At 53.2% G+C, this 18,570-nt stretch overlaps 2 protein-coding genes across 5 annotated transcripts; both read left to right on the top strand.

Annotated features, from left to right (window-relative positions):
- Window positions 1-366: 366 nt before the first annotated feature.
- On the top strand, window positions 367-3,845 carry SPINK4 (serine peptidase inhibitor Kazal type 4). The gene is made up of 4 exons (XM_013945596.2): window positions 367-438; window positions 1,689-1,723; window positions 1,904-2,016; window positions 3,675-3,845. The coding sequence occupies exons 1-4, from the start codon at window positions 378-380 to the stop codon at window positions 3,727-3,729; spliced, it is 264 nt and encodes an 87-aa protein (XP_013801050.1). The 5' UTR covers window positions 367-377; the 3' UTR covers window positions 3,730-3,845.
- A 5,365-nt stretch (window positions 3,846-9,210) lies between these two features.
- HEMGN (hemogen) lies at window positions 9,211-15,149 on the top strand. 4 transcript variants are annotated; one of them, XM_013945612.2, is made up of 4 exons: window positions 9,211-9,413; window positions 12,569-12,662; window positions 13,246-13,523; window positions 14,943-15,149. In XM_013945612.2, exons 1-4 carry the CDS (start codon window positions 9,332-9,334, stop codon window positions 15,050-15,052), a joined length of 564 nt encoding a protein of 187 aa, XP_013801066.2. In that variant the 5' UTR covers window positions 9,211-9,331; the 3' UTR covers window positions 15,053-15,149. The 4 variants fall into 4 exon arrangements, with proteins under 4 accessions (XP_013801066.2, XP_067172001.1, XP_013801067.2 ...); XM_067315900.1 differs by having other exon boundaries at window positions 9,212-9,413; window positions 13,249-13,523; XM_013945613.2 differs by having other exon boundaries at window positions 9,213-9,413; window positions 12,569-12,650.
- Window positions 15,150-18,570: the final 3,421 nt, after the last annotated feature.

Genomic DNA, 18,570 nt, shown 5'->3' with positions numbered 1-18,570 from the left:
AGGAACAGCAGCATTTCCCAGCCCAGACTACCCAGCAGGAGGGTTTTAAAGCAGCCTCAACTGCGCGAGAAACTTCAGAGGGAGGCCCAGCTGAGCAAGCCTGCTGCCGCCCGCTTCCCATCCTGGCACCTGGAGCTGGCGGGCCGTGCCGGGATGGTTTATCAGCTCCTGGGGCTGGCTTGAGAGGAGGCGTGCAGCTGCGCGAGGGAGCCCAAGCGATCTTTCTAGGTGCACAGTCCTGCTGTTCTCAGCACAGATCAAGCTGCTCGAAATGTTGCTTTTCCCAGCTCCAGTGAGATAAGCCGGTGCCCTCCCCTATAAAGGGAGCTGCAGGCAGAGCAAAGCGTACGCGCGTTTGCACCTGAGTCAGCAGCACCATGGCTGTGAGGGAGCTGGTGGTGGTGATGGCCGTGCTGGTCACACTTGTTGCTCCAGGAGGTGAGTCCGCTCTGCTGCCAGGGAACAGGGCTCTTCCGAGACAGTTTTAGAGACCAGAGGGACCGAAAATGGGCCAGAGAGTAGACATGCATGGAAACTCCATTTTGGAGAGAAGGAGATGAGAGGGAGATACCATCACGGTTGTGAAGCTGTGAGGGAGGCAAAGCAGGTGAAGGCAGGGCTGAGTGCTGTTGCGCTGGGAGAGGGACGCTTGGTGCTCCTCAGCCTGCCAGGAAGGAGAGGTCCCTCCCCGTGTGGGCAAACTGAGGAGAGAAGGGTGAGCGGACACACAGGCAGAGCAGGGGGTGGGGAAAAGAAGGACTAGAGTAAACACACCACACTTTACTAGCAGCTCGGGGCAAGGGTTGCAGGCTAGTTCATAGGCCATATTGCACTCGGAGGATGGGTGGAGGGAAAGGAGCACAGCATGAATGGGAACCAGGATCCGGGAGAGACAGCTTGTGCAGGCTGCAGCAAATGTTGGGGTGGCAGCTGCTGTTGTTCCTGTCTCCAGGAAGGCATGCATGGCTTTGCAAGAGCACCCCATACTTAGCATATTCAGATAGGAGGTAGCTGTGTTGTAGGCTCTGGAAAATTGATGCTGCCTAGGTGCACACAGAGATGGTCCCACAGCGGTCTGTGCACGGGCCTTCCAGCTCCCAGGACATTCGTGCACCCCCCGGGGTCTTCCGTACAAGGACTGTGAATTACTGCCAGTGCTCTGTCTGGCTAGGGACAGGGCAGAAAATGAACTCCCCAAATGCACCTCCCGCTAGCGATGCCAGCTGTCAGGCTGTGCAGAGTCGCCCAGCCTCAGCCCATCGTAGATGTTGCTTGTCCCCACACAGCACTGCACCCGTTTACATTTCTGGGATACGCTCGATGCTCTGTGGAGCTCCCATCCCAAAAACTGGGGAGGAAGGGTTGTGGGGAGAGAAGGTTTGGGGGATGGGAAGAGGCATTCGCACCTTTGCCCGCCGGCTCGGCCAAGCCACGTGGAGGCTGTGTGCTCCGCTGCTTGGAGGGTGGGGGTGGCATGCAACACGCGGATCTCCCCCTCATGAAATCCACACGGCTGTTCCTCAGGACGGGCCCTAAACGTGCTCTGCACAGCTCTGCCTTCCCTCTGGTTTGGGCACAATCCTGCGCCGATGCCCCATGCTCCTACCACCGCCTCTCTCCGGAGAGGCTGGTCGCAGGTGTTACTTTACTCCCTCGTGTCGAATCCATGGGTCTCTGCTCTGTTTCAGGGGCAGAGCTGAATGAAGGGAATAGCCTGAGAAGGGTAAGAGACTTCTGTTTTCTCTCGTTCGTGGCTTGAGAGGAGCTTTGGCTGCCTCGGAGCCCGGCACGCCCGGGGCAGAGGCTGTTCTCGGGAGTCAGAAGGAGACGAACGCCGAGCAGCAGCGTAGCGGAGGCGGATGCTGCCGGCGCTGAAGTGGTTGCTATGGTTCCTCCTTTCCAGCCCCTGTGTGGGGACCTGGTTGATCTGGAGGCCTGCCCCTTGCTGCACATGCCTGTGTGCGGGACCGACGGGAACACCTACGCCAACGAATGCTTGCTCTGTGTGCAGCAAAGGTAAGCTCGTGCCGCCGCCGGCAGAGACCCCCCCCCCCCCCGGGGTCCGCCTGTGGCCGGCTGAAGCCGGGCGCTGCTCAGAAGCAGTCGTTCAGGCTCCCTCTGCGGTCGCTGACAAAGCCACCGCGCACGGGAAGCGTGCACGTTCCTGCTAGCAAAGTGAGAGAGGACACCTTCGCGTCAGCCGGGCCCCGTGCTGGTCTGCAAAGCCCGTGAGCTTTGCCCTCGTGTGCTGGTCAAGGGTAGACACGGTTGTGCACCCACCCTTTGACTGCAGGTTCTTGCCCCTTCTTTGGCACCAGATTTTATTACCGTGCAGCTGGGGACTGAGTGGTTTAGCTCATTGCATGGGCAGGCAACCAGTGCCACAAAAGAGCCGAATATTTATGCATTGGATAAGCTTGCTAATCAGCTCAGCCTGTGGCCACGTGATCAGGATATCCAAAAGATGGGATTAGGAGTCCGTGGCCAGGAGACCCTTTGGAGTCAGTGCCTGCAAACTGGCAGCCAACCAGAGGCTCTGGACAAGGCAAGAGAAGGTCCCCCCCACCTGTGCTGCCCGTGATTAGAGAGGGCAGAGCTGAACTTAAGCGTGCAAAGGGGTCAACTGGGCATCTAATGTGGACAGTCAAATAGCATCGCTAAGCCCTCTGAAGAGATCACCGCAAATGCAGGTGCCCAGTTAGGTGCCTCCTGGCTGTGCGGACAGAGTGTTAATCCAAAGGGGCCACCATAAATTTGAGGACTGGGAGCAGCAAGGACCTCATGAGGCTCAGTAAGGAGAAGTCCCAGGTGTGCCCTGGGGGCAGGATAACCCACGGCCTCCGTCCAGGCTGGGAAGTGACTGTCTGAGCAGGGGCCCTGCTATGAAGGACTTAGGGCAAACGTCGAGGCTGAGCACAGGTCAGCAGTGCACTTGCACTGCAGGTAAAGCAAACCGCGTGCCGGGCTGCACGAGGAGAAGCGTGGCCAGCATTGCCTCTGTGTGACACTGCGTGACACTCGGGGCCCCCCCTGTTCAAGAGGGATGCGGGGAAACTGGAGAGGGGCCGGTAAAGAGCGGCCAAGACCAGCGGCACGGGTCCGTGAGGAGAGCTGGGGGGTCTGCGCCTGCCTGGTCTGGCCAGGGGAGGTGAAGGAGATCGAGCAGCAGTGACAACTGCTGCAAGGGCAGCTGTGAAGAGGATGGGGCCAAAAGCTTCCTGGTGGTACCAGGAGATATAACAAGGGGCAGCAGCCACAAACGGCAGTGCTGGGAGGTTCACGTTTGGCCCTGGGGGAAACTCCTTGCCCAGGAGGTGGTGCAGCCCTGGGACAGGACCCCAGGGGAGGTGGGGGGTGGTCTCCATCCTGGGGGGTGTCCAGGTGCAGAAGAAGCCAGGGACACCCTCACCTCGCGCTGGGGACGGCCTCGCTGTGAGCGGTATGGGCTGGAGACCCGCCACCAGCACTGCTGGGGTGCCTGCACACCCAGGGAGGGGACGTCTCTGTGCCAAGATGGCTTGCAGTCGTCCCACTTTTTTAGACAGAAAAATGAAAAAAAAACCCACCCAATTTTAGAATAATCAGCTTCATTCCATGGGCCAGATGGGAGGCCTGAGTGTGACTCAGGGAATATTTTTTCAAACTCTTGCTTTCTTTTTCTTACGTCATTCTAGGAAAACCAGGCAAGACATCCGGATTTTGAGGGACGGGGAGTGTCAAGGAGTCTGAGCTTCCTGGTAGCTTCCTGAGCCACGGAAACAGGTGATTAACTGATCCTGTGTGCTCTGTGCTGATTGCACGCTTCAGTCAGTGATGGTGAATAATAAAACGACATGCACAATGCTCACAGGAACATCTTTATTTCCGCAGCGTTGTTTTATGAAAGGCTGAGGGAAAGGAGCACATGCCAGTTCCCACAAAGGGCTACTAGAAGTTTACAGTCAAAACGTTCCTTTCAAATCCACATCACATACAAGGGCACTGCACTGTGAATATTTTCACCCATATTGCTGTGAGAAATGCCATGTGGGAGTAGCAAGAAACAGACAGAGCTTTGAGATGCTGGTGAAGAAGGTGCTGAATGAATGAAGTTTTTCTGTAGGAGGCAGTTCAGTGAGGGGAAGGTAAAGTTTCCACAGCATGGGAAAATATGACTCTCTTTTCCCCAGCTCCCTAATAAACACCTTAGCTTCCAGAGCTGATGCAGATGGAAAACAGTGACCTCTGCGCTTCTCATATTAGATGCTATTCAGCTCTTCGACCGAGATGGCTTCACAGGAGGAACCAGCCCAGAGGGCAAAGGGAGCACTGAAAGAGAGCCTGAGAGGACACCCCGAATCCCAGGGACCCCGGATCTCCGCTCCAGCTTGGGAGCATCCTGCAAACTCAACCAAGGTGCTGACTCCCCAAAACTGCTCTCTGGCAATTGCAGACTCCCAGGATCAGCTGCCACGTTTCAGGTCTAGGTTGGTCCAGTTTCAGGGACCTATTTGGGACTGTGGCTGGGTATGCGAGGAGCTCCCTTTGCTCACAGAGATAGAGACCAGAGGACACTGACTAAGATAGGACTTTCTTCCTGAATTCAGTTCAGCTCTGCTCCAGATGTTATACATCTGGACAGTGACCGACTGAGATTTCTGATCTGCTTTCACAATGCATTAGATTGCCTTGAAAAGTGTTTCGCAGTGAATTGAAACACTGGAAGGACAGGCCTGTGCTTGCCCATAAGGGATCAAACTGCTACGACTTGCTACTGTACTCACTCAATTCATTTGTAGGCATCTGGGGGAGGATCCTGGGTGCGTCATATGGTCAAGTGAGCTCCCTGTAGTCAGTGGCCATCCTGGGAGTCCAGGAGCGCTGCCAGCATCGTGGCCATCGTACTTGGCCAGCTGGTCACATAGTCCATCCCCCCATCCGAACGCTCCTTTTCCTGTTCAGCACCTTCCTGTACCCACTGCGTGGGATGCCTCAGCTCCGTAATGCAAGACAAGGCCATTGCTGATCGATTTAATGCCGCAACTGAAAATAGGATTGAGGACCACAAAAGCAGCTATGCTTGGTCAGATCAGAGATCCCTCTAACCTCAGTTCAGCACTGAGCAACAGCAAATACCTGAAAAATAACGTGGTAACAGGGCAAATCTGTAGGGACATGCCTCAGGATGCCAACCTTTTTCTGGACCAGAAGTGCTTGCTGTCTTTTAAAGTCCATCTCAAATCTCCCCCTCTGGGTCTCTCCTAAACAACAGGCATCACGTTTGCCTCCTTTCAGTCCTCAGGTTGTGAGAGGAAGAGCAGACAGTGATCTGGCTATTTGCTACAGCCAGTGTAGCCAGGCTGTCCTGCTGGTCCTTCTTCAGACAACTTCTGATGGAGCCTCCCCTGCGCATTAGGGAAGGGTCTTGGTGGAGTTATCACCCCCAGATGTTCCCACGGTGAATGCAGATGTGAAAAATGATTCATTGCTGCTCCTCTGTCCCCAAGTGCTGTCTACTCTGCTCGTGGCACGAGTGATGGAGCTGCGGGCCCTGCCAGCAGGAGGTGCTTGGACAGCTCGGTCCCATGCCCACGGTGGGGAGGGGGGGACAGTTGTCCCCTGCATGGCGTGGAGAGTGCCTGGGCCCTGCTCCTGTCCGGGGAGGGGGCAGCAGCTTCTCCGCCCCACACGGGGAGATGGGACACGAGGTGCATGCACAGAGCGATGCAGCAACGCCACCGCCCGCCGGCGCGGCCACTCCACGTCCCCTGAGAGCCGTGTCTGTTTATTTACAGAGGTTAGGAAAAAGCAACACAGACAGCTCGGGGGCTCTTCTGAAGAGGGAAACCGCATGCCTCCAGCGCGACGTGGAGTGTTTGCTCAGAAAGAGCAGAGCTGAAGCACACACTTGTGGGCCAGACCTGCGAGGTCAAAGCGTGGGCAGCCTCAGGGCAGCATCGGTGTTGGCTCACCACACGCTGAGTTCAGTGACGCCCGTCCTCCTGCCTCTCCGGGGACCTGCAGCCTGCAGATTTGCTTGTTTATTTCATGCTGCTAAAGAAGGGGGGGCAGACGGAGGAGAAGCAGGGGGAGCAGTCTATATAGCAAGAGATAGGTGGGTCTCTGGATACGTCCTTCTATCTCCTGCTGCAGCAGTGCCAGGCAGTGGGAGAGCAGAGATACCAGTGAGGGTCATAAAGTGCTCGGATTTGTATAGCTCCCAAGCCTGGTGTTATAGCAGCAGCACCTTCAGCCATGCCGGGAAACAGGTCTGGTGGCAGGAGCCACCAGATCTAGGCCTAGTTGTCCCAAGGACCAAGAGCTTCCTGGGCTTTCGGGCAGTGAAAGAAGTGGGGGGGACTAGCACGGCTGTGAAGTACACATGACCCAGGGTGTTTTCTGACTGAGACAGCAGAGACACTCAAGGAGCTGCTGATATCTCTAGGCTGGTGTCGCAGCTGGACACTTGGCCGAGCACCCCTAGTTCCTCAGGCAGAGAAACTGGAAACACAAATGAATGTGGCCCAGACCCAGCTGAAACGTATAGTGAAGTAAAGGCAGGGGGAAGCAGAGCCTAACACTGCATAAAGTGTCCAGCAGCAACAGTCAGAAAGGTTAACCTAATTGCACAGGGTTAACCTGTGCAATTAGGGAGGCTCAGCCACAGCAACAAAGGTGCAGAGGTGTCCCAAGCTTTGACCCAGTCTGCTGCAGAGCTCTTTTGGAGAAGAGGACACTGCATTGCTGGCACTGCGGGGGGGGGGGGGGGGTGGACAGGAAGGCAACGCAGGCTCTAAAATGAGCTCAGTGATGAGTCCCCAGTGTTGGCACATCTCTGCCGTGCAGTTTTTCCCCTTATTGCACAGGCAGTTTGAAACTAGATGGTGGAGTCTGAAATTTCCTCACAGTTATTCATCACCAAAGCCTTCCAGTGGGTTGGTAAAACCACTTGCTTGGGATTTAAAGCAATTATCACACAAGAGCCATATCCTTACAGGCATTTAGCTCCCGAGAGATGCAAGTACAGGCTCATTAAGGTTTTAAAGCCCATCTATCCCATTAGGGACCTCTAAAGAGGCTGAGGGCACAGCCACCCTTTCTTTTAGAGATGACCTTTACAGTTTTATTGGTTTCTACCCAGCTAGGATTTGCAGTGTAAAAATGGCTGGAATGGGGTAAACATTCCCAGTACCAGCTCTGCAGCGTCATATGACAATATTCTGCTGAGTCAAGAGTGATTTATCAGACCTCACCAGGCTTTGGAGCACAGGAGTGCTCCTGCCTCCCAGACACGGTGCGGGGGGGGGGGGGGGTGAGCAGCTGAGCTGAGCTGAGACGTAGCTGCTACAGCAGCAGGGTCGAAGCTCACCAACCCTGGCGTGAGCTTCCCTGCAGCCACGTGCACGTTCACACGCCTCCCAAGCAGAGTGTCCCACAGCTGAGCACTCTGCAAAGTTGTCTTCTCAGGAGCCCTGCACGAGGCAGGGGTACCACCGAGCCATGCAGCATCGCACGGTGCTGCAAGATGCACACCCTCGCTGGCGCCGCACACCTTCCTTCCGCTTGCGACCAAAACTCCCCCCCCCGTGAATGGCTTGGCAGCCCCACATCTCCACGTGCCACGCACGCTCCTCTCCCCTATCACAGCCTTCCCATAGCTGCTCTGCTGGCACCGCCCTGCTGCTGCTGCTTTGGGGGCTGTTAAACCTGCCCCACCTCTGCAGAGGTGCCATGTAATCTGTGTTGGACACAGGGGAGGAGGAGTCCCGGAGGAAAGCGGTAACACGAAGGATAAGCAGAAAGGCAGCAGAGATGACCACAAGCCCCCAGGGTCTGGGCCACCACTGATGCGAAGGTTACATCTTAAGAAACCCACATACATGCAGTTTGGAAATTGTGCTGGAGCTTTCAGTGCCCTAGAGAGGGAAACTGCAGGGAGAAAAGGCTGTGTGTGAAAGAAAGCCTGGCAAGGACACAAGGCAGGCCAGTTCTGCTCACCCCCTGGGGAGTGCTCATCTGGGGACTCCCTGGGGAAGACACCACCCTTGCCATGAGCGGTGGGCCAGTGCCCTGAGGACCTGGGTGGTAGCCATGTTACAGGGGTCTTGTACCACCCTTGCAGCTCCTTGAATTCGTTGGAGTGAGGTTATGGGCACTGGAGCCAGTCCCGAGCCTGAGCAGTTGAGTATCACGTGGAGAAGAGTGATGGTAAAAGCTGCATCCCAAATGCTCACTATTGAGAGTGTTAGAAAATGCTCCTGAAGTGGTGGTGTGCCCCTGGTCCAGCAGATGTTATGCACGTGTATAATCTTAAGCTCTTCTGCTGTGCCCCTGCATGAGAAACTCTCAAGTCCTTTTGCAGCAGAGGGCTTAATTTCTGCCTTGTCTTACACTCAGGAAACAGGGGCAGGGTGACCCAAGTGCCCCAGCCATGCAGACCACACTGACCCAGGAGTGTGCCAAGAACAACCAATAAAGAATATGCTCCTGTGAGAGCACGGATCCAGCCTCATTCTTCCCACTGGATTTACTGGTGCTTGCGTATTGCCAGTCTGCTTCATGAGGGATGTGATTTGCTCTCGAGCTTGTGGGTGACTGGCTGGGTACAGGACCAACGAGTCACTGGGGAATCCTCAACCTCTGCAATCCCTTGGTGGGAGTCTCCATGGATTCATTATTTTGTCTGGATTTCCCAGCAAGGTGGTGCAGGCCTTGAACAGGTCACCAGAGAGTCTGGGTGGAAACCCAGTCCTTGGGGATTTCCGCAGTCTGGTCGCACAAAGCCGCAGCCACCTGGACCTGTTGCTGGGGACAGTCCTGCTGCGAGTGAGGGGGCTGGACCGGAGATGCAGGTTCCTTCCCACCAGCACTGCTGGGCCCTGTGATCTGCTGGGGGGGGCCTATGCACGCATCTTTTGAACAGCTTATGTCCCATTTCACACCTCTCTCAAGAGGTCCTTGAGGGCTGATAACACCTCCCTGCCTCTCTGGAAATCAGCCGCTAGACAGTGCCGCATCCTGCTCTGCCATGCAGCCGCTCTTGGTTATAAAGGAGAGCCTCCAAGCCACAGTTTAGCAGCAGCGAATGTAAACTTCCTGTGCAAAGTGGAATTACTTGCTGCACAGAAGCACTAACGTGTTTTGCAGTCAATACAGTAGGACCTGGGCAGACACTCGCACACCTTTGCACGGTGATAAGGAGAATATTATTACCCTGCTAGTGGCCTGGCCAGATAAGCTGTTTTGGGCGGGCAGTCTGCACTTTTTTCAAGCTCTCCTTTTGCTGCACCACTAACTCCAGATGACCTTCCCAAGGAACTAAGCTGCTTTTTATTTAAAACTACAAAGAGCAATGGAGAGTTTAGGTAAAGACCACGCTTACTCGGACCCTTCCCTGCCAGCCTCTGCATCCCGTGAGGAATACGCTGTGCCAGGTAATGCTGAGACTCCGACTAACTTGAATTTTTGAAGGGAGAAACTAATGTTCCCTGCCACTAGTGGCTTCTAAAGAAGAAGTTACTAATTTCCAGTTGATGCTTGGGGAATGGAGGAGACACATTCAACTGCAAAAATCTGTGATTTTTTCCATGTTGCATTTCAGATTCCCAAAGCAGAAGCACCTGTAAAAGGCTTTTTAACTTAGATAAAATCCTGCAGCCACTGTCAATATAGTCTGTAGACTGGCAATACTGTTTCCTTGTTCTTTTAGCTGGAAGGATTTTTTCCATTTCACCTCTGCACCTTTGTGTGTTTGGCTAGATATTTTTCATCAGGTTGCTGACATTTTAGTATAATCTTTCCTGCCTAGTGCTGGGAGGTAACAGGAAGCTTTGGGGCAGCTGTGGGAGTGCACTCTTGGACAAGCTAGAAATGAATGAGGCGTGTTTTCTAGCTGTGCAAAACCAATTTGCTCAGGATGGGTTGGGAAAGAGACTGACTGCAAGCAGCTAAAAAATGCTTTTTCTGCTCTCAAATTATTTTGAAAGAGAAAGAAGGCTGGTTTCGCCTGCACAGGGATGTGCAAGGTATTAAGTGGTTAAATTGGAGGCCTGTGCAAATCCCGCTGCTGTGACTTGTAGCCACCTCTTCCCAGGCAGCTTCCTGCCTTTTGCTGCGTGGCTGGTGGAGTTATTTCCTGCTGGCTGTGCCCCGGCCGTCTCTGACACTGCTTTGCGCTGGGGAACAGCCTCCCTTTGGGGGAATATCCACCGGGCTGTGTGTCGTGCAGTTCAAGTGCAGTGGTTTTCACCTCCAAGGCTGACAGCTTCTCTGGTCATACTGAGGTGCCTCTGCAAGGAGTGAGGAGCTCTGCCACTGTCCGTGCATCCTGTGGCCTTCACATCTGTATTGCGTCTTGTTGTGTCCCTTCTCTTTGGACTGGTGAGACTGAAGGCTTTTTTGTGGGAGGATCTGTCTTCTGCAAGCCTTTGCTGTGCTCAGAGCAAAGAGGGCTCCTGGAACTGCTGTATGAATGACAACAATAAAATAACTCAGTACAAGGACAAAAGCAAACTGGAATGATTCCAGAACAGGGCCACCAAGATTGTTGAAGGCTGGAGAACATGCCGTAGAAGGAGACGCCTTTACATATACAGAAAAATTTTTTCACCGTGAGAGAGGTGCAGGACCAGAGGGGTTGTCTTCCAGATCTTCCCAACTCAGCTGGACAAGGCGCTGAACAACCCGATATAATTTTTAAGTTGGCCGGGCTTAGAAGAGGACATTGGAACAGACACCACCAGAGCTTCTTTCCAAGATAAATTACTCTGTGATTATTATTAATTATTACTAGTGGCCTGTGCAAAGATCTACTTTGGGTAGAGTTGGGCTCCTACTGTTGGTTTTGCTCTTTCCTGTTTTGAACTATAAAAAAGGCTTTTCTCATGGCTAACACAGCATCTGGGACACAAGAGCTCTAGTCCCAGCTCAGCCTTGGGAAGCCATCTCACCTTGCCAGTTATCCCAGCTGGACAAGGGAAAGGCAAAATGACAATCCTGTGCTGATATGACTTAATATTTTAGTGTGAGCTGAGGCTCTTCATGGAAGGAGCTGGATATGATTACATCTGTAAGGAGCAGGTAGTAGCTTTGCTGCTTGTTCACTGTGTGCGTTTTGTTGAAACGCTGAAAATCAGTGCTGTTATGATTTCTTCAGCGCGTGTGTGGGAAGATTCCCCTCTCCTTCCAGGCTCCGAGAAGTGTTATTTCTACTGAACAATGTCCTTTGTCTAAAGGGAACGGCCTCATACTGCCTCTTCTAAGCCAGGTCTCTATTGTCACAGGCTGGAGTCCAAATTAGAAAATTCAGGGCTGACTGGAATAGAAACCATAAGACCTACTACCACATGGTCAGGGATGTTGTCTGTTAGCTCCAGGACATGCAGAAGAGAAGTTTGGTGTGGGCCTCAGTGAAATTCAGGCATTCGTTTGTCCAGCTGAAGGTGGCTGAGATGTCTCTTGCCTCAGGAAGCCACTTAGAGCCTCCATTAGCCAGTGAAATGGGCACAGCTTACTTAGGCCTATTAAGGCATCTCACAGAACTCAGGTAAATGGGCTCCTAAAGGTGCTCCTTTCTCCTGGTGGCTGCAGGTAACCTTAACATCTTGTCCAAATGGAAATGTAATTGGAGCCTTCTCACATGACTCTGTCTATCTTCAGCCCTGCCATGGTCCTCCTTATAGCTGGAGACTAGCTTGGGGCTGCTTGTGTGGTCACCAGGGCCAGTCTCCTCACTACCACCGTATCCTGCTCTCTGGATCACCAGACTCTATAGGACATCACTCAGCCTAACACACAGCAAGATGCACAGAAGGGAAATCCTGTGTCCTTCGGCTTAGCCCTCTGCCTCACAGACCTGTTCCCATGTGGCAGGGTTGGCCCTTCTGCAGGGCAAGGCTTTCATGGGAGACTCACATGGAAAAGGCTATCAGTCCTGCTTGCTGGTAATTTTCCAGTGGACATGACTCAGACAGGGGTGGTAGTGAAACGGTTTGAGAGTCGCTGACGTTCCCCACGTACCAGCAAAGGGCAGGAAAATACATCAACATCCTGAATGCCTCATGGTGGGACCAGTCGACCGAGCATACGAACAACTCTGCTCAACCTGTCGGCTTTTGCTCCATCTAGACAAGCCTCCTGGTTGCAGCAGTGGCCAACAGCAGCTACCTGGAGAAGAGTGGACGGGACAAACACAAAGAATTATCTTGCAGCCTGCAGCGATGTGTGGCTGAGGGATTTCATGGTGCCTTCATGCCTCCTCTGCCCCGGGTCTCAACAGTGATGAGATCCCCACAGGTTGGGAAAGAGTCACCCAAAGGCTGCAGCAGCAGGAGGAAAACGACCCTAAATTACTATTTACGGTAACTTACAGCACAGGTGCCTGGGAGCTTTGCATGGAGTGTCGTTTGCTCCTACCTGCTGGTGCTGCTTTGGAAGTGCAGTTCCCCAAACTGTTTTTTACCAAGGCCTGCTTCATGACAAAAAGAGCCCAGAGCCTGGTCACCTGCATCAGGGCTATGTCACCAGGCAGGGAGGGATTGAATTGTTCCTTGGCCAGGACATCATGTTAGCACTCACTTTGTTCTTGTAGATGTCATCATCACACACCGCTTGAGAGACCGGGAGTTGCTCCGGAAAAGAAAAGCAGAAGCCCAGGAGAAAGACTCAATTCAGTGGGTTCTGGGGTAAATTTTACTTACGCCATGGAGTCATTTTATTCTACACTTAACCTGTGCCCAGGCACGGCAGCCCAGCCACTCTGTGCTCATGCAGCAACGGAGAGCTGGAAGAGTCTCCCTTGACATGTCTCTGCCTCTTGTTCCCTGGGATCTAGGTAGGTGCCGGAAAATATCTCCTGCATGCCCAAGCCAGCAGTGGCTCCTGTCTTGCATCACCTTTGCCCATGCCTGAACCAGGGGGGTGCAGCAGACCTTGGGCACCAGGGTGGTCGGCTCAGGGGGGACAGGGCTGAGCTGTGCCCCATACATCTCCTGAAGGAAGAGGTCCCTGCTCAAGCAGATAGCCTGTAGCCAGCAGCTGCTAGAGCTCTGGGCTGGGATCAAGGGATAGAGGAGTTTTATGTGTTTTTTTTTTAAATGCAATAGTGCAGTTTGTCTGGGAAAAAATGGGCAGGACTCACAGCTTGGGACCTGGCAAAGCTGTCCCTGGGCAGGTGGGGCTGGGATCCTGAGCAAGGAACCCAACCCCAGATGAGAAGAGAAAGACCTCTGCTCTGTGCCCAACTCCTTGCCTGTGTGACTGTCCCAGCAGGGAGCAGGAGAAGAGCAAACGGCAAAAGAGGGGCAGAGGAGCAGGCAGAGGACGAGGCCGCCAGCCAGTTTTGGAGCCCAAGCCGGAGCCCAGCCCGGAGCCAGACCCTCAGCCCGAAGTGCTGGAGGGGAACGAGCAGGCACCAGCTGAGCCAGCAACACCCATGCCAGCGTGTCAAGCCCCGCTGCCCGTGTTGACCTCTCAGGAGCTCTTCGGTGGGACCCCTCAGGGAGCTGTGGAAGGGGAGCTGGCAGACGGGAGCCAGTGTCCAGCGGGTGAGCTACTGGAGAGGGACTGGTGTCACGGGGGGTGGTGGGCAAGGTCCCGTAGGGTGAGCTTCCAGGGACTGCAGTGCCACATTTCCAGGTCTTTCGGCACCAGGTGTGCCAAGGTTTTCAACAGGCAGCTCTTGGCAACAGGAGGACCCAGGTGGCTATCCCCAAACCTGACCTGGGTAGCTGTGAGGAGGTGTTTGGGGTGAGGGGGCAGATGCTGACCTCCAAGTCGTGGAGAGTGATCAAAGTCCACTGCTGTCAGCAGGTCATTGACAGGGAGCCTGTGATCTCTGAACAGGTCCTTGTCCCAAGGGCATCTCTGTGGGCCTTCTCACCCTGGGTGAGAAGTGGCTGTGTCCTAACGTACCTTCATGAGAGAAAGCTTCAAAGACTCTTTGTCCCCAGCAGCAACTGGTTCACTGACAAATTTCTGCCCCAGGTCCTCTGCTGCCTGAAACAAAAACAATTAGAAACTGGGGGTCAGGTTTAGCCAAGCATGATGGTGGGTCACCATGCTCCTCACTTCTCTGGAAAGACCCAGGTCAGGGTGACACTGCTGTGAAAAGCAGTTGCAGTCTCTAGAGACTGCTGGACAGGGAGTGCCAAGGCATAAATATAATCCAGCCAAAATCTACCAGTCTGACCCCAGGGTGGTGGGAAGGGGGAGGTGGGAGCTGGAGCAAGGGGTGCACGTCTGCTGGGAGCTACCCTCTTTGGGACCCGCCTGAGGAAGGGCTCCTAGGGCTGAGCTAGGATGGGACCTAAACTCATCTGAACATCAAATTGCCATCTGGGCTTAGGAAATCTGTTCATCATGAATGCTGCAGGACTTTTTCTCAGATCTGGTTTGAGAAGAAGAAAGACAGTTTGTTTTAACAGACAGTGCAAACTAGGCATTCGGATTGCTTCAAAACTAGGAAAACCTGGGACGTGTATTTCAGAGGAGGTAAGCATCCTTCAGTCCCAGAGCTTTAATGAGCAGTGAGCCAGGGAGCGTTGGGAGCACTCTGTATTTCCGGTACGCTTTGCTGGGGAGGGAAGGAGAGGCCTTTTGCTACGACACTTGTAACAGACTTGTGTCATGGAAAACAACCATTCTGCCGCTTGGGACCAGCTGCTAACGGGGGCATGTCACATGAATCCAGCTCCCAAGACCAAGATCTTGAAAATGACAAAAAACAGGGCTGCATTTATTTGCCTTCTGCCTCTGAACCCATTGGGGTTTACTCCCTCCAACTCTCCTCTGCAACCCAGGGGACTGCCATGTCATTTAAAAACCACAAAAGCTGTCAGAAACCACTTCACGTATCCTGCAGTCACAGGAGTCCAGCCACCAGGGCTTTAGCTCAGCAGGGCATTGAGGGGCAAAGCACAAGAGCCACCTGATGCGACATGATCTGTCTCTTAAATGCTTTACAGGTGAAGAGGCAGTCCTGAAACCAGGCGAAGCAGAAATACCGGAGGGTTTGAATATTCCTCTGGAAAATGACCACCAGGATAATGAATACTACACACCAGTTCTATTTTAATTTTTTGTTTTGTCTTCTGTCTGATAAACTCAAGCATTGTAGAGTGATTTAGATCAGCTGTTTCCATGTGAGTAATAAAACCCAGCTGTCCTGGCAAGTCCCCTTCCTATACTGCTTTTAGGCTGTGATAGGGAAAACACAGTCGCTTCTGCAAAGGCAGTCCTTTTGGAGTTGCCTGCAGAGGACGGCTTACGTGTCCCCTGCCCTCTCTGCCAGCGTGTCTCACCTGTATGGTTGTCCTGTAGAGGTCTGAATGGTGCCCTACTGGTTTGCAGTTTATGTGTACAGCTTAAGTGTACAGACCGGCGTTTATCCAGGTTTCCAAAAGGCAGTTTTGATTTGCCCAGCAGAAATGCAAGTCGCATTGCGAAGCTAAACCTCACTGTGACTTTTAGGTGGCTGCAGCTCTGTGGCTTGAGCTTTTTTTCTGCGTGGTGAACCCTACAGCCCCTTGTGTCGTTATCTTCAGTCTGAAGGTCTTTCTCGCAGTCAGTTTTCCTCTCTGATACCCTGTTCACTTTCCTAACGCCTGGAAAGTGATTTGTTTTCATCGTCTGAGTGAATTCACTCCAACCCTGCTGAGCTGCATTAGGCAAATGAAAGATGGTTGAAAACAGCTGTGTGTGACAGACTAAAAATAGACTGAACCATACACTTTTGTTAGGAGAATGCCATTTGGGACAAGGACAGGAGGCCCCTCTACATAGCTGTTATGTCCTTGGCTCCCCAGCTAGCATTCAGCCAAGATTTCAAACACATGGATGCCTCATGAAGAGAGCCTGTGTCATTTACCCAGACTTTTTCATGAAGTAGTGACAGAATGTGGCTTCCTTTCTCTCTTCACACACTTTGGGTCTTGAGGTCTTCTCCTCCGTGCGTGTGTGGGTGGCTTTTCTAGGGTCCTGTAATATCCTGACACAGATGGTCTTCTTCATTTTGGGGTGGGATGGGCCCTTCTGTTGCCATTATCTGACTGAGTGAATGCATTGGCTGGTGTCCCAGAGCACATGGCTGGCCAGTCCTGAGGTCACTCTTGGTTTTAGGGGTTTTTGGATTTTTAGGACTGAATAACCAGTAAGATACACTGTGATGTCCCTGCCACTGGCCCAGAGACATGAAGGCTCCACAGACACCTGCATTTGTGCCTTCACCTGATTTGGCCCCAGGGACTAAGCACGAGGAACTATCGCATGCTTGTGTTTAGCACAACACCCTCTCCACCTTCTGAAATCAAATTTGACCTCTGCAGTTACAATGTCAGAAGTGCTAAAGCACCTTGCGGTTGTCAAAGCAGAAAGCTTCCACTAGCCCTGTAAGTAAACAAGTGCAGCACATTTCCCATGGGCTACTACTGGAGGGATGGGTTCCTCATTCACGTATGTTGGCATCACTTCGATCTCTGTTATAGATGATCCTAGACTTCCCAGCTAACGTAAAATTGTGTTATCCCCTCGAGCACCTGATATAGATGAGAACAGTACAAGATCTCTTGGTTTCTTCCATAAACTACCCAAACTTGTGCTTGTAGTCATTCATAACCCCAAATAGTTAAGACACAACCCAAGGGATTTGTGGGAGCTCTGTAGCATGGAGAGAACCCAGGAAAGTAACATTTCCAGCTCAGTTAGACATGGATGCAGGACACAAGGGGCTGGAGGTGCAGGGCTTTCAGCAGTAAGTGGTGCATCTGGTACCTTCACCAGTCCACAGAGGAGGGAAGCTGCTGCAGAGAAATGGCTGTCGGCTGGTCAAATCCAGTGAAGGTTTTCAGGCTCTCTGTGGCCAGGCTGGGGAGGATGCTGCACCCAGACCAAGGTGGTGAGAGAAGGCAGGCTGACACACAGGCTGGGTTGCACTGGCCCAAAGGGGAGCTGGAAGGAGGAAGCTGTGTTATGGTTCAGTGCCATCACAAACTCTGTGCTGGGGTCCTACTGCAAGCGTAGCTGTCCACATTGCATTGGGAGGAGGCCAAATTGCAGGACCTGCTGCTGCCAGGGAGACCCTGCAGATGCAGAGGAACAGCCCATGAGACCCTTCTGCTTCACCAGTTCTCATCTCTTTGAGGCTTTAGACTCATCTCACTGCTCCCATCCTTCAAAGAGGGCACAAAATACCCATGTCTTCCTCCTTTCCAGTGCTGTTCAAGTGGAGCTGGAAGCGGTGGTGAAGGTTTGGCACAAGATTTCTGTGAGCAGGAGGCCACATTAGCTGCCCACTCACAGGGAAGATCCCATTGGGACACCTCCTCCCCCTCTTTGGAGGAGGGCTGAAGGGAGTCCCGGATGCAGTGGAGTGCACTCCCTTCCTGGCAGCCTCCATCTCCCGCAGCTGCTCCCGTGGCCATGCAAGGGGAACTAGTGTCGGACAGGTGAGGACAACTCCCTACAGGAGCCCCACTGCCCTTAGCCACCTGCGAGGAAAGTGAGGGCCAGCCACCCCAGGGACCAGGTGCTGAGTTTTGGGAGCCTCTGCCGGGCTTCTTGTCTGTGGCAATTCCTGTGGACTTGGCTGGGCTCACAGCCTCTGCCGACTCCAGACAAGCTACCTATAGCCTGGCCATCAGCACCACCACAAGCCAGACACCCCAGGCTGGGAGTCATCTGTTTCCATCCCCTTTGCATAGGAAACACTGAGAGTCTTGTAAGTCTGTGGCACTCAAGGGAACTGAGGGACACTGCTGCATATGGCCACCTTGAACCGTCTTGGCTTTTGCGGACTCTTCTGGTCGCCTGGGGAGAAGAAGAAAACTGAAGCGCTGTGCACACCTGTGCTGATCTGGTACTGCTAGGTCTGGGGAGCTCTCTGCGGGAACAGGCTCAAGAGAACCAGAACAGCCCATAAAAAGCACCTCTTCCTGCTGGGGAGATGCCTTCAGTGGACAAGGGGTCCTGGGGCTACCCAGGCTATAGCACTGTTCTTGTTAAAGCTGCTCCCACTCTAACTGGTTTCTTCAGCAGCCCGTAAGAAAGGCGTGCCTTCAAGCAACAAATCTTATCGCAGAATAACCAAGAGAAAGATAACACTTTCCTTATCAGCACTTTTACTCACAACCAGTGTTTCTTCCTCTGACAAGCAGACAGAGGCCAGAGCTCCTTGCTTGTAGGGAATATATTGGGGTTCAGGTGAAAGGCAGGATACATAGGGGTGCATGTGCACCTCAGAGGGGTCCTGCTGTCTGAATGGAGCTGAGGATCAGCTGGAAAGAGCTGCTGTACCTTGGGGAGAGAGGCTACCATTTTGCTGACACAATGCATGAGTCTATCCCTTCCTTCCCTCCCTCATCCTGACACGAGACGGGAGCTGTGGCTCCCCTTTACCTAGCGCCATTAACAAAGTGGGTGGTGGGTGCAGCCAGACAGCTTTTGAGCTATGGGGCCAACGTAGAGTGCTGGGTCAGTGCCCGACATGATGCTTTCTTCTCTGCTGTGCTGTGTCATTGATAGGGCTTAGTGAGGCTCTTCCAGGACGTCCCGTACTGCTGTGCAGACCAAGAGCCATGCAACCTAAGAGCCATGCAG

The sequence above is a fragment of the Apteryx mantelli genome, chromosome Z (genome assembly GCF_036417845.1).
Source record: "Apteryx mantelli isolate bAptMan1 chromosome Z, bAptMan1.hap1, whole genome shotgun sequence".
Taxonomy (NCBI): Eukaryota; Metazoa; Chordata; class Aves; order Apterygiformes; family Apterygidae; genus Apteryx; species Apteryx mantelli.
The sequence above is the reverse complement of the archived record's forward strand: the minus strand, read 5'-3'. Positions and strand labels throughout refer to the sequence as shown.